Below are 23,730 nucleotides of genomic sequence, written 5' to 3' on the forward strand. Positions count from 1 at the left end.
TTGATAAACATTGCTGAGTGTTACTCTGTCTGGATTGCATGGTAAATGTATGCCATTGTACTATGTTATTAACACTTCTATGTACACAGAATTAACTGTGAGAAACAGACACCCTTATAATTGTTCTTTTCTATGGACTTCTGGATTATAACTTTACCGCTCCCAACTGAGGTAGGCAGATATTCCTGAAAAACATTTATGTGTTCTTTGGGATCTTGGTGTTGTCGAGGATAAATTTCATTTTGTATGTCAATAATATAATGTTGTATAGTGTCTATAGTGAATATCCACTTGAAAACTCTGATGTGTTTTGATTGTCTGAAGCTGATGCATTGAATTGGCTTTTCAAAATGGAGATTTTTGTTTTGGCAAGATGCTTGGCAGAGATTGAGAACATCATAACAGGACATTTGAACTATATGCTCTGAAGTCATGACTTATGTGGTCATCCTGGTTAGTATTGTTTTGTGCTTGTAAGTCCACATAAACTGGGCACCAGAGAGGTGCAGCACTCTTAACAAAAAAATCAAATACTTCTTCTCCAAACACAAACGTTTGCCTCCATATCCTTGCAAGGACCCTTGTTGACGTAATGTATTGCCTAGCACCTTACCCTAACTTTAACCATCATAACTTAATGCCTAAATCCAACCCTTACCCTGAACCTAAACCCAATTCTAACATTAAAACCAAGTCTTAACCCTCATTTTGTGAGGCCAAAATGTCCTCAAAACACTGCTTTTCAACTGAAATTTCTCCCAAACATAAGGACACACACACACACACACACACACACACACACACACACACACACACACACACACACACACACACACACACACACACACACACACACACACACATACACATACACACACACACGATGATAACCTGTGTAGAGACCTGCCCAAGAAACACCTATGGGTTTTTTTGAGGTTTTTGTTTGACATATTGCATACTACAGCAGAGAAAAGATTGTACAGGGTTGCATCTTAGCGGGTGACAGTGCATATGTAAGGAAATGGGTTATATTTATCCCATACATGAACATACCTGAACACTTGAGACATTTACACACATTTTCATGGCGTGTTAATGTTGGTGCTACTGGAAACAGGATGATACCGATGCAACTCTCCCAGTTGCAGAGCTGTAACAACTGTGGCTACGCATTTTTAGGTAGTTTTTACTTTTAAAAGGTTTCAGACCCATGCTGACACACTGAGAGCCTGCGCGTCAGCTTGCAACGTGGCGCCTGAACGCCTCTCACGTTACGGAAAGCCCGTCGACCAATAGCAGAGAGCCTTTCAGCGCATGAGCTGCGCCCTCTCTGAAACGAGCGCTGTGATTGGCTGTACGTAAGGCGGCAGGAAACCTCGGTTTGGTTGCGTCCTTTCCTCAGGAAAAGGGACAGGAGGATTGAAAGTGTTTGATTGAAAGCTGTAGGTGCTCTCAGCGGACCTGTCTGCGTTCAAGTCCTCCCAGCAGGTTTGGTTAGTGTTGATGTGGAGCCACACCGCTGCTGAAAGGAGACAGAGAGGATAGTGAGAAACGGTACTAGCAGTCTAGCTTGCTACATCGCCTGCTTTGCTCATTGTGCAGTGTAGTGTCATACAGGCCTGTTTAGTTTAGAAACACTGTTTTGGCCTCAGAGAGCTCAGTTCCATCCCCTGACTGATGGACGTCTTCAACTACGTGTGTGTTGTGCTTCTTTGCACCACCATGGTGCACGGCAAGCCGACGTTAAGAAAGGAAAGAGTCATTCATGACTCAGACCTGAGCAAGCGAACCGAGGAAGACAATAAAAGCTTCCAATACGACCATGAGGCCTTTCTTGGGAAAGAGGAGGCCAAAACATTTGATCAGCTCACCCCCGAGGAGAGCAAGGACAGGCTTAGGTAAGAGAATATGATTACTCTGAGCACTCCCGGAGCACATGAGCTCGTTTTGAAATCGGTAAACATTGTCAGGCTGCGGCTCTGTCGTTGTCAGTCTTTTGTATAAATCACGCACTCTCACTTCTCTCCCGCTGAAGTGTGTCGCGTGTAACTGTTCAGGCTCAGGACATGAAAATTTAACAACACAAGCGCCTAAGAAAGATGTGCATGCCAGCAAATCTGCAGAGTTAGACAAAGCGACCTTCACCATTCGCACACACTGCTTGCTATGGGGTTAATTGCTTTGCCTAAATCTTAATTATGGATCGCAATTAAATACGCATTTGCAGGTGAAGAAGTTTGGATAAAGTTATGTGGCCATAGGCAGTCTTCTCACTGTGTGTGTGTGTGTGTGTGTGTGTGTGTGTGTGACGTGGTTCTGTCTGTCTATCTGTCTGTTTGACTGCTGGGGTGACAAGTTGGCAACATGTAACACACGTTGGCTAAAAGGGGCTTCCCTCCAAAGAAAAGTCTTTCCTGTAGTGTTGAGAGTGGGAGGAACCCTGTAACATCACAACGTGGCAACCCACGTCTAAGAATACACCATGGCTACACTGCATTTTTCACTAAAAAGGGATGGCCTGCCCCTCCCAATATAGTAGCCCCATTGAAGCCACTTCTCTTGTAGTAAAAAAGGTTCTACCAAATATTTATTTGGTTGTTTTATTTCTGCTGGCTGGTAACCACGGAGTGTATTTTGGGTTGAAGGTGAAACAGCAACTGAATAACTGCAACTTTGTCATTTCTCCATTAGAGCGAGACACAGCACATACTGTATTTGCTTCCAATTTGAAGCTTAACCATCATGTTGGGGTTTGAAAATAAGTCTAACGAACACTCTCCCTCTTTATACTTTCCTAACAGTAAAATAGTGGACCGGATAGACAGCAATTCAGATGGCTACATCAACACCGCCGAACTAAAGGCCTGGATAAAGCGTGTACAGAAGCGTTACGTCTATGAGAATGTGGCAAAAGTGTGGACAGATTACGACCTGAACAAAGACAACAAGATTTCATGGGACGAGTACAAACAAGCCACATACGGATACTACCTCGGTATGGGTTCACATGTTTGAAGCACACTGTGTCACTTTTACATTTATAACACAACTTTTTAAAGTATGATAGTAACTGATGATTTTTACCCCTCACAGCCAACCCGGAGGAGTTTGATGATGCAACAGATCAGTTCAGCTTCAGGAAGATGCTTCCTCGTGACGAGAGAAGGTTCAAAACAGCTGATCTGAATGGGGATTTGGCAGCAGACAGAGAAGAGTTCACATCATTCCTCCACCCAGAGGAGTTTGACCACATGAAGGATATTGTGGTTCAGGTAAGCCTTCTGTAACCACATGGTAGTTAAGTGTGATTAGAAAGGGGACGGGGTAGTAAGACTAGTCTGTTTTGTTGTCTCATTCAATAAACCAAGAGCATGCTGAGCAGACAAATCACATTCTACAAAGTTAAAGTTTGTGATTTGTCTGTCCTCTAAATTTTATTTGATTCCACAAACAGATTTGAGTGTCTATTCAACATGTTCAATCTGATGGACCTCTTAGATAAATGTGCTACATTTGGATAACACCCAAATTAAATTTTAACTCGGCCCGGAAATGATTGAGTTTCTATATTTCTTTTGGAACAGGTCCAGTGGGATGGACCGACTGTCCCACTTAAAGACTCAATCTTTAAATATAAATTTGTCTTCGTGGAACAGTTGCGTGGCAAATGCTGGCAGTGATGCACTATGCTTCTGTGTTCATAAAAGTTGTACTACCCATTTGACAGAGTTAATTATTAATCGCTCATTTTTATGATGTCACTGAATGTTACCAAAGAAATGTTCAGCCAGTGGCACCTTCTCTGGTTGTGGTAAATCTGGTCCGGGTTAATAACTGTTCAGTCATGTAGCCTTCCCAAAGACAGTGATATTTTTCACACGGCCGTGCAACAGTAAGATGTAGACATAGAAGGAAACATATATAGTCATTGATAGAAAGAGACACTTTACAAAAGGACATGATTGTAGGCTAGAGTAATGGAGCTCCTAGTACAGGTTGAGGCACGAACGTGAAATCTCATCTCTCTGAACGCCAACTACTCACTGGCTGGTCTGGCTGCACATATCTGCTTAAAAACACTGGGGGCTTTCAGTTCTTTTACACAGCAAACATTTCAACATGTCTTAGTAGGAAAATAACTCATGAATTGATGCTGTTAATAACATCTAACATCTGTTTTGTGTTCCAGTAAGCCACAATAGTGTGACATCAAGCTAGCATGTAAGACCCTGAAACTGAAGCAGCTAAAAAGAATCAAGCCGTCATTCATTTAATTTTTTGCACCTGAGCTTTTCTTACTGTGACGTGTCAAAATGTCTTGTGTGGAAAAAGGCCCTGCCCAACACAAGCTGGCTTCCTGACTGAGCACAAAATCTCTATTGATGTCAATGTGCCAAAAGTCAATGGTATAGTAGGTTTGGGTAATATTAGAAGTGATTAACAGAAAATGAATCAGTAGCTATTTTGATAATCAAATTGTTGTAGTCAAATTCAAGATAAAATACTCCAATTTCTCTGGTTTCAGCTTTTTAGATGTGAGGATTTGCTACTTTTCTTTGACGTATGCAAGAATGATTTGAAAGGGCAAAATAAACTGATTGAAGGCATCACAGAGGGCTCAAAGAAACTTTTTTAAAACATTTCATAGACCAAATGATCAACTGATGAATCAAGAAAATAACTAACAGATTCATCAATATTGAAAATGGTCACAGCCCTAGGTTTGATTAAAAAAATCTCAATTTTATTTCTGAATAATCAGCGCATGATATTTCTTTTTCACGCTGACTTGCTTTTAATGTTTTTCTGTATTTATTACAGTGTGACTAGTTAAAGATTCTTCAGTGAACTTCAGTGAATCAGTTGTTGCTGTTTTCAATATAGTTTAATGGGATTCAGACTATTCACTCATTCAAAACTATTGTGAGAGTAAGTGTAGGTCAACTTAAGCTATTCATAATCTCAAAGTCAATACATTCACTTTATTGTAGCCTGATTTGTATAGTATTTTTTCATAATAGCAAACTGTGACAAGAATGTTACAGACTGAACATGTTACGTTACTTGTGCTTATGAACAGTTTATAGTGGTCTATGTTTCATGTTTTTATTTAACATCCCTCCTTGTTTGCACGCAACCTTTTACAGGTTAAGTGAGCATAGAAATGGATAGATGGATGTTCTTATTTATTATTAGTCAGCTATAAGACCACAGAAGCTACGTGGACATGAATAATTCAGCAGGGTCCAGAGAGAGGGTCTTACCTGCAGGGAAGGATGCATCCAGTGATTTGAAGTGTGTAGCTGTGTGCATGTGTTATGCTCAGATGCATCGCACTTAATCAACAGTAAACTAATGATCAGCTCACACGGCAAGCCTTTAAGTTACCATTTAGTCAAATTCACACTCTGACAAATCCAGGATATGAGCAGGTCAAACATCCACCAGGGTTTTTTAAAAGGTGTTGGCTAAAAGCAAGCGTGGAGGGTTTGGTTTCATCAGCAGGGAATCCTGTAATTGTAGTGTCAGTCTGCCAGCTGTAAGCTGACCCTCGTGCATTCGCTCATACTGCCTGGGGCGACATGTTTCTCTTTTATTACTCAAAGTGAAAGTTCCAGTATTGATGACCCTTGTGTCTCCCTTTAATGACATCATTAACTAATTGTGAATGCAGGAAACCCTGGAGGACATTGACAAGAATGGCGACGGGGATGTGGATGAGGATGAATATATTGGTGAGTTTAAGCAATAAATTAATTCAAAATAATTTAAAATAGATTCAAACAAAGTCAGTTGTAGAAATTACAGCTGGAGCATTAATGCTCAGAAATGTGCTGTTCAGTAGAAAAAGACCATAGAGTAACAATTAGTCATACAAATGGATACATAAGAATACAATAATCAGCAACTTTAATGCATGACTAAAGGGTTTGAATTTTTTGACAATTCATCAACAGCTTCACATTGTCCTCAGCTCTCATGAAGACCACTTGTTAGGAAAGAGGCTGATAGAAAAAGGTTTCAGTGTTTAGTTTAGTTTAGAATAACTTGCATCTTTGGAGGATTCCTGCCATGAGAGCATTAAAGTAGCAAAGCATGCTATTGATATTCGGCCAGTATTTATCTTTGGCACCTAATAAGCACTTCAGTTTTGTGCCAAATAATCTCTGGAAATCTGTAATTGTATTCCTGCTGCAACTGACCTTGTGTTTCCCAAGACACTGAAACAAGCAGTTGTGTATCATCAACATAGCTGTTGTCAGTATAGTTGTTGATAGTAGAAGTTATCAGCTGCATTTACCGTGTATTACCTGTCTTTTGTGCACCCCCACTTTTAAAACACATTTGTGGAAGCACATGAATTTATCTACGCACTGCGGATCCCAGTCTTGAAAACGTCAAGTGTCATTTCCAAAGGGGACTGATTTTAACGTTTAATTTTAAGAAAAATATATATGAAGTATAAACTGTATTTTAAATATAAACATAAACTTCCATTTTTATTTATTTGCATTCCTGTTAACGTAATACTTCTCATCGTTTTTAGCTGACATGTTTGCACATGAGGATGGAGGTCCAGAGCCAGACTGGGTGAAGACTGAGAGAGAACAGTTCTCTGACTTCCGAGACTTGAACAAAGACGGTAAAATGGACCAGGATGAGATTCGCCACTGGATTATGCCCCAAGACTACGACCATGCCCAGGCCGAGGCCAGGCATCTGGTTTATGAGTCTGACCAGGACAAGGTACAATGTTTTCCAGTTTCATCAAGATGCTCAATCTCTGTTGTCATTTTGTGTATATAATTGGGAAGGTCAAGCTGGGACCACTGTTGTTTTTCCAGAGCCCCCTCACTTTCCCTTGTCTCACTGCAAAACGAATTGCCCTCCAAAGACAAATACAGTTGAAGTTATACAATGAAGAAAACAATACATTTTCAATTTTATCCACAATACTATGACCATAGGCTGACATTCCCGAATTGTATCAACTTGTTTATGTTTTTAGCACGTCATTTTTATTTTCTTTCTTTCCTTTCTCAGGACCAGATGCTGACCAGAGACGAGATCCTTGAGAACTGGAACATGTTTGTGGGAAGTCAGGCCACCAACTATGGAGAGGACCTCACCAGGAACCATGATGAGCTCTAAGCTCGTAGTGCAGCTTTTGACGTGTGTGTGTGTGTGTGTGTGTGTGAGAGGAGGGTTGTTGAACACCTTTTGTCTTCTATGACAGAATCACAGACTCTTGCATCTCCGCCCACCACCACTACCACCACTCCATCCTTCCTCATAATAGTTGGACAGATGTCAGTGCGTTGGATTTTAAACCAACACAGTAGATATCAAAGTACAGGAGGGATGAGGGTTGGTCCTACCACTAACACTAAGAGTCCATATCGATGGTTCTGTTTCTGACATTCAGAAGTAAAGCCATTGGCAGGGGACTTACTTTCCATCGATGGTGCCTTCCAGCCGAATCGGCAACTCCACTGCCTCAGAGATCTGTGTAGATAGTCTTTTAATGAAACCTCTCAATGCTGAATGCTGAGGTTTACATAAACTGTCCAATACAGGAACAGTTTTTGATAGCAATGTTAATGTGAAGCTACCGCTCAGAAGATTTATTCTGATTTTATTTATTTATCAATTAAAATCTGAACTTTAGGTCTGGGAGGAATACAGTGTTAAGTTAGACATCTTGTTTTTAACTGAAGACACAAATGATGTTTCTTCGTTTACAGTTTTCCTGGCCAAATTATTTTAATGATGTTTTTGAATTAGTTACATGCTTTAAGAACTGTTGACAAACTGATGTTTAATGACATGGTCTTTGCACGTGTTTGGTTTTAGTATAGCCTGTGAAAGATTTTTTTTCATTGTACTTAGTTTGAAATGTATTTATTGGTATACCTGAAGCCAACAGTATGCTCTGTGTTAAAGTTTTACTGTCCTTTGCTTAATCTGAGCTGTACCCTTTTAAAGTTGTCAACATGTGGGTTTGGTTTGGAGAATACTCCTAAATACATGAGAAATATGTAGAAAAGTTTCCTTTCCTCACCTCTCTCATAACTCCTTGCTTCCTATTACATCACTCCCTATTACATCACTCAACGGTCATCTGCTATCATCAGATGCACCATTTTTTTCCTCCACCATATTTGGCATTGTATATATCAGCCAAGTGGGGTTTTTTTTGAACATACAACTCATTGTCGAAAATATGTCCTTTGTGTTTATGTTTTGTTTAATGAATAGTTTGTGTGACAGGTGCAAATAATGATGCAACTGATTAAAATAACAAGAACAAAACTTTAGGGACTTTTCATGATTTGTCAAGTTAATGTCACTCAAAACCTTTTTATTCCCCTTTTCCTTTTGCATTAATTATCCACATTATAAATGGGCAGAAACCCATCAACATGTCTCTTATTCCACACTGCACCTGCTCATCTATTGTGTCAAAATAAACAAAAAGAAAATGTGTATTTTGTGTTAAGCTGCAAAACATTAATATTGAGATGGGATGAGGTTTGGGGGTTTTGAATGTGTCATTGGGTGCTGTTAGTATTGCTTTTTAAGAATATATCCTGAACTCACTGAATTAATATAGTGTCTTTTCACATAGGAAGATGAGACAATCAAGCGTTAGAGGACAGTGACTCCAAAACAGTTGTGGTACCAAGTTACCAAAGCAGCTAACCAAGTTCAAGTGAAATGTGAGGGTGCTAGACAATGATTTTTTTCTTTTGTTTTGCCATATAAAGTAAGAAACAACAGCAAGTGCATGAAAAATACCAATACCATAGCAATGAGAAAGAAGTGCAACAATCAACAGTGTTCAGGTTAAGGTTCTCAAGTGTTGAGTTCACAGAGGACCTGAGTTTTCAGGCATTTCTTGAATGCACTAAGAGAGTCAACAGAGCTGGGTAGCATATTTCACCACTGCAAAAACAATTTTTTTTAGATTTGTTTTTTTTATCTGGCAGTGCTGATATTACCAGACGTTCATTTGTGGACTGGAGCAGATATACGCCTGATGGGTGACTTAATGCAGGAGGCTGCTATTCCATTTGTTTCCTTGAAGGCAAGCATCCAAGCTTTGAATTTGATGCAAGCCGCCATTGACAGCCAGGGGAGGGGGTCGAACTTAGGTGTGTCATGAGCTTGTTAAGGTTGGTTGAACACCAGATGTACAGCTGCCTTCTGAATCCTCTGCTAAGGCTTAACAGTGCATGTTGGTAGTCCATTCATGAGGTGACCAGCACATGGACTAGTAGTTGTACTGTGTACGTGAGCCTGTGGTGGATTCAAACTTGTATAGGTAGTTTGTTGTTTTGCCAGTAGTGAGTTTCTGAAGAAGTAGATAAAAGAAAATGAGACTTTGGTAGATTGGGTCTCTGGTTTTGTGCCACATCCTCTCTGCTGCCCGGTTCAGTGTGTGGAGACCTCAGACAACTAGGGACTGGAGTGTGTAGCACATGCAGACCTGGAAAAGAGAGGGCAGAGGGTGTTGAGCCATGTAGTAAGGGTGGCATAAGTGTATCTGTGGCATCATGTAATAATGAGAACTGATGAGGAAGAGGAAGGAAGGAAGGTACAAGGGAAGAGAAGTGAGTGGGAGAGAGATAGGGAAGACAGAGGGTTGGGTAGGAAGGGTCATGGAGAATTGGACAAAGAAGTGATCAGATGTGTGTAGTGTAGCAACTAGGGTGTTTTCAGTGATATGTGTCAAGATAAGGTCAAGCTTATTGCCTGCCTTGAGAGTGGATGGGGTTAGGAGAAGCTCCAGGTTGAATGAGGTTAGGAGGGAGAGGAACTCAGCATCTTGCAGTTTGTCAAAATGGATGTCATGCATCCATGATGATGAAGGGACAACCATTCGACCATTCTCAAGAATAGATGACAGTCACATGTCCAGTTCTTCAGTTGAGCTCCCAAATTGGCCTGGTGGACTATAGGGACATATTAGAACAGAAGAGAGAAGTGTGAACTTTCAGTTGTGGAAGATGAACAAATCTGCCCCATCCCCTCCCTGCCCAGATGGGAAGTGTGGGAGAGGCAGAGGGGGCAGCTGGGGTGACAGTGTTGTCTGGGTGAATCCAAGGGAACAAGTGTAGCACCAACAAATCATTTGTTCCTTCATGGCCTGCAGCAGTGGGATTCCGGCCTCCAACACATAATACTTTTAATACCCTTGCAACTATCTAGACTGATACACATTTAACTAGTTTCTTCCATTTTCCCTCTTAAGCTCCTGCTCTTACTATTCACACTCAGTCTACCTCTGCTCACTGGCAAAGGACTGTTTTATTTAAGACACTAAGTAGTTCTTGTCAGTCTTTCCTTTTTGCCAACTTTATAGATTCTACTAACACTTGCTATGAGTTCTTATATGTTTGCTATAGTGCTTAAAGCTTCACATGGACATACTGTAGCTCAGGTACTGTAGCTGTCTTAGATGTAAGCCATTGAAAAAGTCTGTATTTGACTTTTTGACTCACTGAACATCAGGAACAAGCGGATGCTCTTAACGCCATTCGTGACTAATTGCAGTCTACACACTCAGGCCCACTTCACAATAGAGATGGAGTTGAGCTGACTTGCCGTTGCTGCTGGCTGTTGCAGTAAAACTCTCAGATGTAACTGAGAAAGCAGCTCTGCCACCCAGCCTGTCCCCTCTGCCTGCTCATGTGGAACATATGGATATATGTGTGCCAGTTAGCGAGACAAGTCAAGCGGGACCAATGCGATAAAGCTCATTAGGAACAAGGGACAGGGCGATGTATGTGTGGGCTGTGTTATTCTGTTGTAATGTAGGACCTTCTTCAAACACCCTCAGACCATGACTGCAGAAGCAAAAATGTCTGGAAAGCTATTTTTCAAATATTCAAGTCTTGTTTAATATTTTACTTTTATTTGAATTACTTTGACTTTTGATGTTTGAATAAGAGCGTGACTTGACAAAAACAATGATTATTATTATTATTTCATAACGAATTTTGTAGGAATGGTCTACAAAAATCTGGCGCAGCTCCACTTGCACAACAGGATCCAAGAATATAGATTTATTTTCAGATGAATTAATTATTTGTTCATCTGACAAAATGCACCAGATTTGAGGTACATTCAAAGTGGAGGTGTTGCCTGTAGTGGCATCTGAAGTTTTTTGGTTATTTTTGGGTCCTAATAAAAACCCATTAGATAATCTAATGGTTGCAGTGTTGCCTCGCTGAAGAGTGTGGGGTCAGTCTTGCATCATACATTTGAATAATTGGGAGACCTAAAACACTAAGTAGCTCAATATACTTCCTCCAAATAGCATATGAGGTTTGTCATGTGTCAGTGTGCATCTGTGTGTCTGTGGCCAATGTGTGAGCGAAGGTGGATGAGTATTAAGCGGTGCACAGAGATGTAAAAGAACCAAATGGACTCTCTCTGAAGATTGCCTTGCGGTCATGTTTAGCCTACCCCTCCTCTTTATGATGGGTTCCTAATCATTCACACTGGGGGAGTGTGTGTACAGTAATGCCTTCAGACGGCTCTATATGAGCGTCTGCGTGGATCACCCCGTCCACTGATAGTAATGAGCCCTCTGGGTGAGAGCAGGGTGAGAGAGGAGGGTCATAAAGTGTAGCATATTAATGTCTAAGGCCATGAGCCTCCCCATCCAGGATCATTTTCATTTAGTCTTGTTCAGTAACGATCTCCTTTTAAAGACCTTTTTTAATAGTAGTCTGCTATTTCTATATCAGAAATTAACAGCCGCAAAGCCAAAATTAAACTGCTGCATAACTACACAAGGCACCCCCCACCCCCAACTCCTCCTCCTGCTCCATTCTGACTCTCTCTATCATCATGATGCCCTATTTTCATCTGAATATCTCTGCGCTCCCTCATCTTTGTCTTTTATCTCTTGTGTTTGTTCCTTCCACCCTGGGGATAGCCCAGGGTGTTGTTTGTAATGATCTTTGGGACATCTGACCCATCCTGTGCTCAGGCTTTCATAACAGGATTTCTGCCCATTATATAATAAGATGCACAATAGCAAAGAAAAGAGTACCATCTCTGTTCATTATCGAGCTGTTTAAGAAAAACATATTAGATTTATATGGCTGAATGGGACCTTTATACAAAAGATAGGCTTTCCCTTTCTCTTCTCATTGGAGGTCAAATTATAGTTGAAATTGCTGTGAATACGTAACTGCATGAACTCACAGAAAAATACAGAGTTTTGTTTCTCTATGGTACATAACATTTAGAATAATAGTATTGTAATTTTTTATCATTGTCATCATTGTTATGAGTGGTTATATACAACTTATCAGTATGCAAGTATACACGTATGTTAAAACTAACTGTAAGCTGTATATTCATTAGGACATGATCTAAAATAAAGGAATAAACCCAGTGTGTGCACATCATACATATGAAGCAGAGCGATGCACCTTCCACTGAGGCATTGAGTGAACTTAGATTTGTTCTGTCTATGTCTATGTGCAAGTTGTATGACTGTATGTGCGTGTCATGTGAATGTAGGCTAATTCAGCGGCTTGCATGTTTCTACTTATGGACAATGAAGCTTGAAGGAATCCATCAATCTTTCATGTCATCTCAAAGGATGTGGTTATCCCATCTCTTTCCCATCACAGGACTCTACTCCTCCTAGTGGTGACAATGCAGAACTTACTGTATCCAGGCAACCTCCTTTCTTTTTAACAACTGCACTTATGCTGGTCTATCATCATGAGTTTTTATGTGCCTATCAACGTGGTGTAGATAAGGAATCGGGCATTAATGACTACACAATTAGAGGGAGGGCTTTAAAGAGCAATATATTTCAATTTAGGAACCATAAACCTAGTGAGTTGGTAACTAATTATAACTGCCTATGGAGTAATGGAGGCCTTTTAGGCTGGGGTCAGAGTGACTCAAAATCAGTTTCAAACAGCTTTTACATGGCTGCTTTGCTGCTCTAGTCACCAACTCATTCTGACAGACCGCTGCATATCTTTTATGATATATGCAGAAGGAAAAACTTTTCAAGTTTTAATTAAAAAATGGGGAAAGTGGCCCACAGTAGTGGTGTTTTGGAGTTCATGACAGTGAGGGTGGAGACTACGCTATCCCAGTGAGACTGATATCTTTGGACAAAACGCCTCTCTCGCTCCATTTGTCAACATTTGTCTCCCTCTTTTCTCTGGTCCTTTCTCCCTGTGTCCCAGCATCTGGATACCTCTGGGATGGAGGGGAGTAGAGGGGAGACTAGACCTTGTTTCATCCCTCCCATTCCGCTGTTCCCCAGGGGGCCTTGTTTGATTTGTGATCTTGTATCTCACATGATGGGGACTCATCTAATCCTGTTAGAAGTTAACATCTTCCAGTGGAATGGAGGAGACAGCAGGAGGGAGAAATAGAAGATGAAAGAATGGATGGGAAAGGAGAACTAAAAAGCCATCTCTGCCTCTATTGGCTGGCCCACATATTGGCTTAGAGTATACATTTGTGTGTGTTTGTGTTTCTGTGCCTGTGTACCCTCATGGGATGCTCCCGGCTGCTGCCTGCATATCTGACAGACTCCTCTCAAGGTGTTTTACCCTCTCTGTCTTTCTGTATCTGCTCCATCTCTGCTCCCTGAGTGGGAAAGTTTACCCTCTAGGCTCCATCTGAGCTCCAGGCCCCCAAGGCCTCTGCATTCCCAAAGCTCCTACACACCGGAGCCCCTCAGGCTCCCTGCTATACCACAGGGAATACCCCCAAGAACCCCTAGGCCCCCTCAGACTGCGGAGCAGCAGCTCTCCACAAGAGAGCTAGCCTGAGGGGGGGGGGCTGTCTGGGAATACAACTAAGAACATGCTTCACTTAACAGGCAAACAGTCCCTGACAGCGCCTCCTGTTGGTGCAACATGGTTTTTGCATGCAGGCCTCCTCCTAACCCCGTTAAGTTTCCTCTCTGGGGCCTTGACCTTGTTAACAATCCCTTGAGGCTCATAGAGGCCTCTGTGCACTACATGTGCATTGACCTTTACAGTTCCCAGAGGTTAAATAATGTCTTTTTGGCCCAAATAATCACAACAGGAGCTAGATACTGATGTTGGCTACACCTGGGACTTTACTGAATGAAATATTGAAAAATAATTTCTCCTTATCAGAATATCAAGTAAACGTGAATTGAAGGCAAAGACAGCCAACTGTTTTCAATATCTCAGGCATGTAGAAAGTGAAGGTTGGCTCTTGGATATATGGGGTGGACTGTGCTTAATTCCGGGTTTGATTGTGACAGTGAGGTTATATCACACTTGCATTCAAAACAAAACATATTTTGGGGGTAGCTTGCATGTGGATATGGGGGCTGTGAAGCTAGCAGGCCTGCTGTCCTACAGATGTCTTGGGCTGTGCATTACCAGGTGTACGTCACCTGAGATTACCCACGCTGACACCCCTTAAAGGCAAACAGCCAGCTTTACAGATGAGGGGGCATCTGGTGGCGTGTGTGCATGCAAGTTTGTTTGTGTGTCTGTGTGTGTGTGTGTGTGTGTGTGTGTGTGTGTGTGTGTCTTATATATGTGTGTTCATGTATTCAGATTTGCGGTAACATTTGGCAGAATGGGATGGAGTACAGACATTTGTTGTGTTATCAGATATTACACTTCCTTCTAGCCCATCTCCAATCAGAAACTTTCTCAATCAGCTCTACTTCCAAGGAATGAAGATCCAGCAGATCAATGTAAGGTTTGAGGTCAGTGTCTCTTTGAGTGTGTGTGATAATGATGGTGATGATGATTGAGGACGTTTAAAGCATGAGTTCCTTACGCTCTTTCCACAGCCTTGGCAGTCTCCAGTTAAGAGTGAACTGGAGTGAGTAAAATGTTCTACTCCGCTGTCCTTCTGATCTTCCTCCGCTTCCCAGCGCCCCTGCAGAGAGAGAACAAAGGGAAGCACTTCTTAATCAAAGTGCATTGGATTAAGAAGCAGAACATCACAGAGATACTACCTCACAGCCTTTGTGTGGATTAGAAAACAACCCAAATCACCACTTCAAATGAGCAATCTGTGACCCTGAAACAGGAGAAAGGCATTTTAGTCTTCCTGTTGGTTTGGCAAGTGTCAAGGTTTGCTGTGGAAATGGAACGAGTGGTGCAGATGTGGGGGCACATACTGTATATATGTGGTGAGTATGAGTGAATGCCTTCAGTAAATGTGTACTAGGGTTTCCATGTGTGAACATGTAGCCAACAGCTAAATATACCATGCTTGTATGTGCGTGTTTACATTGCTTTCCCAGGTATGTGACATCATTAGCCCACAAAGCCGTGCAACAGCTCTGTGCCCACATTGACTCATATTTTATTAACATTCCTGCTGTAGCTGAATCATACCTTCTCTTATAGACTTGCACACAAGCTGACACACAACTCCTTCTACATCATGTATATTTGATGGGCCAGGGCATACTCTGATTGTGCCTTCCTGTTTCTCACTTTGGTTGATATTACCATATTTGTTGTGGACACTCTGTATCACTGAGGGCAACACTGAAGTGGACAAAGAGTATTTAAAGATGGAGTTGTAAAATTATAAGCAGCATTTTGGCTTTCACAACTGGCTGTCATACACCAGAACTTGTTCAAGTCTCATTTGCTTGACTGAAAAGACTTATACTGCCATCATGTGGCTCCAGGATGTAAAATGCTCATCATAACTCCAAACCTATTACCAAACCTTTACAATAGGGACTTGAAGTGTGTGTGTGTGTGTGTGTGTGTGTGTGTGTGTGTGTGTGTGCATGTTGGGGCCCAGCGCATACAGAAGGGGGCAGTCAACAAAGTACAGCCAGCTGACACTGAGGTATGTGTCTTTTCTAATGAGATTTATTGGGCTCCAGATGTTCCTAGTTATGAAGATGTGTGTTGGAGATTTAGGGGGGTGAGACCTGCACCCTGTCAGAGTCACAGTGGGGTGCTGTTTTCCTGTCTGTCACGCCCCCACCATCAGCACTCATAGGTGGCCTCTTAACCTGACAACACCAACACTTCTTCTCTCTACCACATAAACACACACACACACACACACACACACACACACACACACACACACACACACACACACACACACACACACACACACACACACACACACAAGCACTCCCTTGACGATGTGGATCATTTTTATACATTTACAAAACATACAAAATACAAAAGGAATGTCTATAAAAGTAAGCAAATACACCACATATATACAAAGTTATTAGGTGGGTATCATGTGTTCAGTAAGAAGAATACAAAGATGTTCACATTGCCCAAAGCAAAAAATAAAAAATAATATGTGAAAAACATGTGTTCAAATTCATGGACAAAAAGTGACACATTGTCCATTACCTAAATCCAGTTTACATGGTCCAGCACATTTTCAAGGTGACACAATTTTAGCAATAAAACAAGAAGCCAGTGCAAGTGTACTAAAGTATCAAAAAAAGTGAATCAACATTTTCCTCATCTCATATTCAATTCTTCTTCTTGGCTCAGAAAGACTGCTATTTTACCCTTTCAAAGATTTAATGTCAAATAAACAAAATGAGTGCTAGTTGAGGTGCATCTTGAAGATCTTGTGGATCCTCAGTAAGTCTGTTCTCCAGAAGTCTCGTGGCTGAGGGAGGCATCAGCTGTGCTCACCAGCACCGCAAGTCTGGCATGGCACCATAACCCATGACCAGGCTCCAAGTGTCTTTCTCTACTAGCTGGCACAACATATTGTCACCTTCCTCTTTGTCCTCCTCCTCCTTTCCCTGCTCAGATGGCAGGCTGCAGCTTGGTCAGGTTCCTCTGGTGCATGCTGTGGTGGCGCACCAGCTCGTCAGAGCGGGCAAACTTCTTCTGACAGTTGGACCAGCGGCAGGTAAAGGGCTTCTCACCTGACAAAGAGGGGACGAACAAGGAAAAACGGAGGAAAATCATTGCTTTAGAGTGAATTCAACTCTTGGAATGACTTGCTGTGCATGAATCAACATCAGATGGGCCATCTTTAAAAGAGTATCTCACTGGGAGAAGAATGCAGAGGTAGAAAATAAAGGTATACGCACTTGTTTTACCTGTATGAGTCCGAGTGTGCGTCTTAAGGTGGTCTGACCGTGAAAACTTTCTCTGACATGTCTCGCATTGAAAGGGCTTCACTCCTATGTATAGATGTAAATGGTTGGACAGAAACAGAAATAAGAATAGGGTGAGGCCACGGTCAACGGTTTCAATTTACTGGATTGGATGGTGCAATCACCATTTGAGACTGAAAGCATTACGCATGACATGTTTAGGGGTAGATTTCGAAGTTTCAACACATCTTTGAGTCTCATTTAACATACTTGTTTTCCATGTTGGCTTATATATTTGGGGAAAATAAAGATGTTGCCTACTTTTGACACACTATATGTTAACAGCAACGTAGTAAACATGAATTTGTTGTTAAAGATTGTTTCTGAAGTTGTATATTGTACAATTTGAAGTGCAGTAAAAGGAGAAGTGAGAAAGGGAACTCATACAGCAGTGTATAGTACCTGTGTGTCTGCGCTGGTGTCTCTTCAACTGATCCGAGCGAGAAAATCTGCGGCCGCAGTCTGTGAAATCACATTGATAAGGCTTCTCTCCTGCAACATAAGTCCCCAAATCATCATCATTATCAACATCATCATCATCATGGTTACACAAATTCCAAGCTGCTTAGATAATTAGTACCAGCTGTACCCCCAATATTGCATACGCATATCTCTCTCTTCCTTTATGCACCATCAAAATGCCTGAGTGAGTAATCATATCTCACCTGTGTGTTTGCGGCCGTGCATCTGCAGATGTGAAAGTTTGAAGTATCTCTTGCTGCAGCCAGGATAAGCACACACAAATGGACGCTTCTCATTGGCGTCTGATGACCTCACAACCGGAGGAGGAATACCAGGTACCCGTCTAACATCCTTTGAGAAAGAGAAGTCAGAATAGAGAGAGAGCTTACTATTTGAGATGTTCATATTGTATATTCATTTACTGTAGTCTGCACATTTATTTGCATCTGTGTGAGCATGCATATGTTTTGTTTGACTGACCTGAAGTCCTCTGAAGACACTGTGTGCATGTATGTGGTACTGGGCACTGACGAGCATGGGTGGGGGCGGTGCTATGGGTTCAGTGTCATAGTTAGTTGCATGGCCACTGCTGGGCAGGAGCAAAATGAAAATAATTAATACACAAACACTGAAAATGTTTGGTGCAGAATTAACAGCTTCAGCATAGCAAAGGTTTCGATAGATTTGTCAGATCTACCAATCCTTCTATTTTCGCAAAAATCTTAAATAAGTATTTAAAGCATATAGAAATAGAAGACTGCACACAATCACACATTATTATGTTCTTCTCCACTATCTGACTTCCCTAGGCAGTGGGCAAACAGCCATCTGGTCAAATCCTCCTTTCCCTCCTCTTCTGCACAATCACAAAAGCCGGTCAAGACTCAAGGATTTTTTTTTTCTTTTCTTTTTAAAGCTCACCTCTTCATGGAAGATGCAAGACTGTTCATTTGGTTCCATGTTACACACTCCAGCTGAGATGCCATGTGGTACAGGTTATCACTGAGTAAAAAATACAGTACAGCACAGTGATGAGCACCAATATTTCTGCTAAAATATTGGATTTGCTTCTATTTTTTTTTTAATTTGTGGATTTATTTTTAATTTGTGGATTTATTTTATTTTACAATATATGTTAAGACCTTAAATTACTGGTAATGTATGGTAATGTGTTACCATACATTAAAAGATTAATGAACAGGATTAGCTCTGAGAAAGATAGAGAAAATATGTTTTTGTTTAATCTTTCTTACTTTATTCATCCTGAAATTCGAAAACACGGCAAAATTTATGATACTGTGCATTCTTCCTGCTACTTTTCTGCCCTTGTATGGCTTATAAAGACATTTCATTCAGGGGGAACTCCAAATGGTTCATTTATTAGCACATCCTCTCCACCCACCACTCTCCTCGCTGGCTTCATTAAAAAACATGGGCTCTGAGCCATTCTTTACCTTGGCACATCACGCTAGTGCACACACACACACACACACACATATAGTGCAGAAACACACACACTGGGAGATGCGATTGTGCACTCTGCGGGGGTGAGTGCCTCCGTGCCTAGTACACCATGGACCATTGCATGACATCACCCTGTCCTCAGTATCATTAAAGGCGGGAAACAGTTTCGGGGGAATTCTGGACAGCATTCCTTGAGAAGTCCTTGAGGGAAGCATCGCGATGGCTCGCTAATCAGCTCTGAACTATGGTACACTGTGGAAAGACTCACTGATATCGGACATATATACACTGTGTGTGTGCATGTCTCTGTGTTTGTTTGAGTGTTTCCAGTTCATGCCATGAGCTCTAATAACAGTGAAGTCTTCCCTTCTGTTATCAGCTGCTGTTCCAGTATTTGGGTTGCGCATGTTCCTTTTCTCTAATAACATTGCAGGGCGGCATTTAAAGAATTTCATCCTTTACCCTTAGAGATGTTTTGCATCAAAATGAAAACAAGTTGGAAACACATTCAGAGATTAAAAAAAGCAGATTCTCAGCCTTTAACTAACCCACCCTCCCCCACTAAACTCTCACTTTCACTGAGCTTGTATTTTTTACTTTTCTCCTCATTTTTCCTCAGGGTGGACGCTCAGACACATCAGCAGTAGATCACTTAGTGTTTGTTTTGGCCTGCTGAGCAGCAGTGGGCAGCACTTAACCTCAGAACAAATTAGGATTCACAATCCAGACGGTGCAGAGGCAGACACAGGGCTTAACATAGGATCAGAGAGAGTTCACACTTCTAAAAATTACTAGCAAGTGGGCTGCATGTGGTGTTAGTGGAAAGAATCTGACATTAATCAATGAGTGAGGAGTCTGAAAACTTTTGGGAAGAGTGGGGGACTCAAGGCAGCAGGAGTCAAATACAGTAATAATAAATGCATGCAGGGACAAATAATTGTACCTGTTGTAGTTTCTCAGCAGCAGAGCTTGGCTGCTCGGACAGGTTTCTGAAGGATTGTGACAACCAAACACAGGAGGAGGACCCGGGTACTGCTGGTCAACTGCATATAACAAAATATAAACGTTATCAAAGCTCAAGCTGATGCTTTCCATTCTCCAGCAGCTGTTAATATTCGCTTTATATGCTCTCTCTCATGTGCACTTATAAAAATATACTAATAATATTATTACAGCTTCATTTAAGAGGTAGACGCACAGCTCCTCTTTTCAAAGAAAGAACGGGTCAATCAGAAACAGTGGTCCTTTTCAGGTTCACATAGTATATTAATCCCCAGATAGTTTTTGACATTCCAGCAGAGTCACATAAAGCTGTTTCCTCAAGTTGTCATTTCCAGAGTCATTAACCATATGTTTAAAGAGCGAGAGGAAGAGTGTGTTTATGTATGCTTGCGTACATGGCTGCATTTGGACGGCCCAGACGGAGATGAAGAGAGAGATGAAGGAAAGTGGATGAGAGTGATTTTCTTGTGATATGAAAAATGACGGGTTACTTTATATAACCTTGCTTTGACATGACAGTCTTCCAGTCTCTGACTCAATTTAGTGAAAAGACGTCAGGATGCAGACAGTTACCTATGTTGTTTGGTGGTGACTGTGTGTCTTCATGTTTGAAGGACAGACTGGGGAACTGAGGGTTGTGGTGAGATGGAGTGTGACCGTAACTGGGGTTGCTGTCAAAACCCATGGCTCCATAACCTAAGAGAAAACAAAAAAGAGAAGCAATGGAAAGTTAAAATTATTTTATTTGCCTGGTCAAGTCATTAGATTACTGTCTCGTAAATGTCTGTAACATTCTGAAAGTCTCCAGTATTTGATCAGTTATCTGAATCCTGCTGGTAGTAGCTCTTAGTCCCTGGCAGGGTTACCACAGAGAGACATTCATCAAACTACTAAATCCTCCTTCCTTGTAACATATTCTTTTTTCCCCCCATTTATCTTTGGCCTTGTGGTTGCAATATTTATGGCAGGTGGAAAAAAGAAATCTGGCAGAGACAGATGTGATGAGCTACTGTAGATTATTCTCTGACAAAAACAAGGTTGAAGAATAATGAATTGCATGTATGCTAACTAAATTACAGTTAGAACACTGAAAGAAAGTGTAACAGCTACTCACCACTTGTATAACTAGTTGTTTGAGTGCTTTTCATTAGGACAGCACAGCATGTTAAAGCTAAAAACTAAATGATCATACGCACGCATGCAACATTTATTGCACGTACATGTACAGTATGCAGGCTGCTATATACTGCGTCATACCAGAGAGGGATGTTGAAAAGCTTCTGAGAAAAATGACTCACAAACTCTTACTTAAATCTGTGTAGCCTGTTGAGCATTGTATCACTTCATCAAAAACCAGTTTCCAGTCACATCACCAGACACACACACAGGTTTAAACTTCTGACCTGAGTAATGAGCCCCAACAGGCAACTGGCACGAGCTTTGTTTACAGTAAAGGTACAGACATCATATCTCTGTTAACGCTACCCAGGAAGGAAGACAATGAAGTTTGATTTTGGATTAAGGTTCCAGATAAATAACAGCATAAATGTGACAAGTCCACCATGATTAATCAAGCAATCACAAATGTATCAATGGAAAAAAGACTATTTTTTCACAGGGCCAGCAGCCAGATCTCACTTGCTCTTCTTAAGAAATTCTCCTGAATTCTTCTTTTTTTCTCTCTTTCTCGCTGAGGAGGCTGCTTGGCACAGCAATTGTGGTCATGTGGTCATTATCGTTACAACAGTAAAAACACATGATTTTGTAATATGCTAAATTTGTATATGCCACTAAGATCAAAACTCTGCTCAAAGTAACTTATTCACAATCATCTGCAACCTGAGTGGGCTTTCAGGTTTTGTGTGTACTTGTACAGTATTTATTTAATTTAATTAAGTCTAATTAAGTGGGTGAATTTGAACTTTAGGTGAATGCAATAAAATTACCATTTGAAGGTTTATTGCATTTGACAAAAAAGAAGGCCTGGTGTGTAAATAAATAATCTACCTTATTATCTGTTATTAATTATCAATTCAACGCAATGATTAATTTAAGCTGATGCCATAACAGTTGTTGATATTCTTCCGCAAATTGAAGATCTGTTCATTTCTGCTGAACAGCTTTGTAAACATCACTGTAAAGGAAGTGTAACCAATCTGTGCCAGAGTGCTACCAGAAAGTTGTCTTATTCCTGACAAGGGACAAAGTGACCCGGTAGAGCACAAAACATCCTGTTCAGACAAAACACTGTTGACAGATGTACATCATGAGCACATGTCATGCATAAATTTAGAAAAGACTCTGACTTCTAATAAAACCTGGACTTTATTGATTGGGGTGTAAGAAATGACAGCCCCTCATTTTACACTTGCATAATATTAAACTGATAAGAGAAGACAGAGCTGAGGTGAGTGAGATGAGACTTGGGATCTACATGCTTACCCTGGTTCCTGGGTGCAGGGGGACTGTCCACACAGCCAGGCAGGTAGGTTCCATTGGGAAAAACCCCTGCAGTCGGTTCTCCAAATGCCCCGACCCGGCAGGGGCCTGATCCTGTAAATTGGCCTGAGAAGTGCACTGTGAATGCCCCAAGTCCACAGTGAGGGTCCTCTATAGGGTCAGTGGCCCCCCAACCTGGTTCCTGCTTGATGAGGGAGTGGTGGGAGGGCAGGGAGCTGTAGGGAGAGCCAGGATGGAGGTCCAACAGTTGGGTCCACTGGCCGCTGCCAACAGACATTCCGCAGCCACCACCAGTTCCTGGTAGGGACGGCACTGGGGGTCCTGGAGGTAAGAGAGTCAGATCTCGAACATCTGACCCCATTGTCATGGCTCCACACGGTTCAGTCAGCATTGGGTTGCAGGTTGAGAAAGTCCGAAGACGTGAAGGTACTCCAGTAGAATACACCGCTGGCAGATTCAAAAAGTCACACAGTAATAAGCACTCTCCAGCAAAAACAAATATCAGCAGCCACAGTACACTAAGAAGCCATCTTTCTCACCTCATCAGGGATTAAGTCAATAATAAAAATAAATTAATAATGTCTTGATAACCGAAATCTGGGTGCTAAATCTCCTTGAGTATCTGAAGCGGGGTTGGAGTGGGAGTCTGTGAAGGTAACAGTGCCTTGTCCTTCTGTCTCAATAATGTCTGGCTTTCCTTAGTCTCCTGAAGGCTCAAATACTGCAAAACTCATTGGACAGGGGGAGGAGCAAGCATGTCTGAGAAGAAGATGACTCTCTTGCCTTGCCCCAGCCAACACACACTGCATTTCTGAGTAGATTCTGACTAAGGACATATTTGCATGAGCGGGTGTTTCTTCTTATCCTGTGTCCAAGTTCAAGTGTTACTCATAATGAATGTTTATGTTAGTGTGTGAGAATGACTGCAAGCAAGAAATGTTTCTTAACTTCTCTCTGAAAATGAAGTGGAGCGCTGAAGTAAGGGTTTAAAGAATGGAACAGCTTTTTGACTTTTATTAAATAAACAAGCAATTGTCCTCATCATGCTGATGTCTACGTGTGTTTGCACAAATTGTTCTTATGGTCCATATATTTGGAAAATGTTGATATTTAACTTCCAGTGTTTGTGCATCAAAGAAAATTCTGGATATCTGGACAATTGAGTAAAATTACATATGTCCAAAGCTTTGCAAAAA

General features: G+C 41.4%; 2 protein-coding genes across 4 annotated transcripts; one reads left to right on the forward strand and one right to left on the reverse strand.

Moving 5' to 3' along the window:
* The first annotated feature begins 1,433 nt into the window (after positions 1-1,433).
* rcn1 (reticulocalbin 1, EF-hand calcium binding domain) lies at positions 1,434-8,215 on the forward strand. The gene is made up of 6 exons (XM_053322413.1): positions 1,434-1,898; positions 2,802-2,995; positions 3,094-3,272; positions 5,675-5,735; positions 6,548-6,747; positions 7,045-8,215. The coding sequence occupies exons 1-6, from the start codon at positions 1,678-1,680 to the stop codon at positions 7,150-7,152; spliced, it is 963 nt and encodes a 320-aa protein (XP_053178388.1). The 5' UTR covers positions 1,434-1,677; the 3' UTR covers positions 7,153-8,215.
* Positions 8,216-16,305: 8,090 nt separating this feature from the next.
* On the reverse strand, positions 16,306-23,189 carry wt1b (WT1 transcription factor b). Of its 3 annotated transcripts, XM_053322301.1 has the most exons (9): positions 22,517-23,189; positions 20,648-20,770; positions 20,016-20,115; positions 18,530-18,610; positions 18,089-18,197; positions 17,812-17,959; positions 17,549-17,638; positions 17,081-17,173; positions 16,306-16,912 (listed from the first exon to the last, which is right to left on the reverse strand). In XM_053322301.1, the coding sequence occupies exons 1-9, from the start codon at positions 22,923-22,925 to the stop codon at positions 16,791-16,793; spliced, it is 1,275 nt and encodes a 424-aa protein (XP_053178276.1). In that variant the 5' UTR covers positions 22,926-23,189; the 3' UTR covers positions 16,306-16,790. The 3 variants fall into 3 exon arrangements, with proteins under 3 accessions (XP_053178276.1, XP_053178289.1, XP_053178282.1); XM_053322314.1 differs by lacking the exon at positions 18,530-18,610 and having other exon boundaries at positions 18,089-18,194; XM_053322307.1 differs by lacking the exon at positions 18,530-18,610.
* Positions 23,190-23,730: the final 541 nt, after the last annotated feature.

Source organism: Scomber japonicus, chromosome 1 (assembly GCF_027409825.1).
Source record: "Scomber japonicus isolate fScoJap1 chromosome 1, fScoJap1.pri, whole genome shotgun sequence".
NCBI classification, from domain to species: Eukaryota; Metazoa; Chordata; class Actinopteri; order Scombriformes; family Scombridae; genus Scomber; species Scomber japonicus.

Excerpts from the sequence above, each read along its gene's own strand:
- rcn1 (XM_053322413.1), top strand. The coding sequence starts at position 1,678 with ATGGACGTCTTCAACTACGTGTGTGTTGTGCTTCTTTGCACCACCATG. Across the intron at positions 2,996-3,093 it reads CACATACGGATACTACCTCG|CCAACCCGGAGGAGTTTGAT; the intron begins GTATGGGTTCAC and ends TACCCCTCACAG. Across the intron at positions 5,736-6,547 it reads GGATGAGGATGAATATATTG|CTGACATGTTTGCACATGAG; the intron begins GTGAGTTTAAGC and ends CATCGTTTTTAG.
- wt1b (XM_053322301.1), bottom strand. The coding sequence starts at position 22,925 with ATGCTGACTGAACCGTGTGGAGCCATGACAATGGGGTCAGATGTTCGA. Across the intron at positions 17,960-18,088 it reads GTGTCTTCAGAGGACTTCAG|GATGTTAGACGGGTACCTGG; the intron begins GTCAGTCAAACA and ends TCTTTCTCAAAG. Across the intron at positions 17,639-17,811 it reads GCACGGCCGCAAACACACAG|GAGAGAAGCCTTATCAATGT; the intron begins GTGAGATATGAT and ends CTTATGTTGCAG.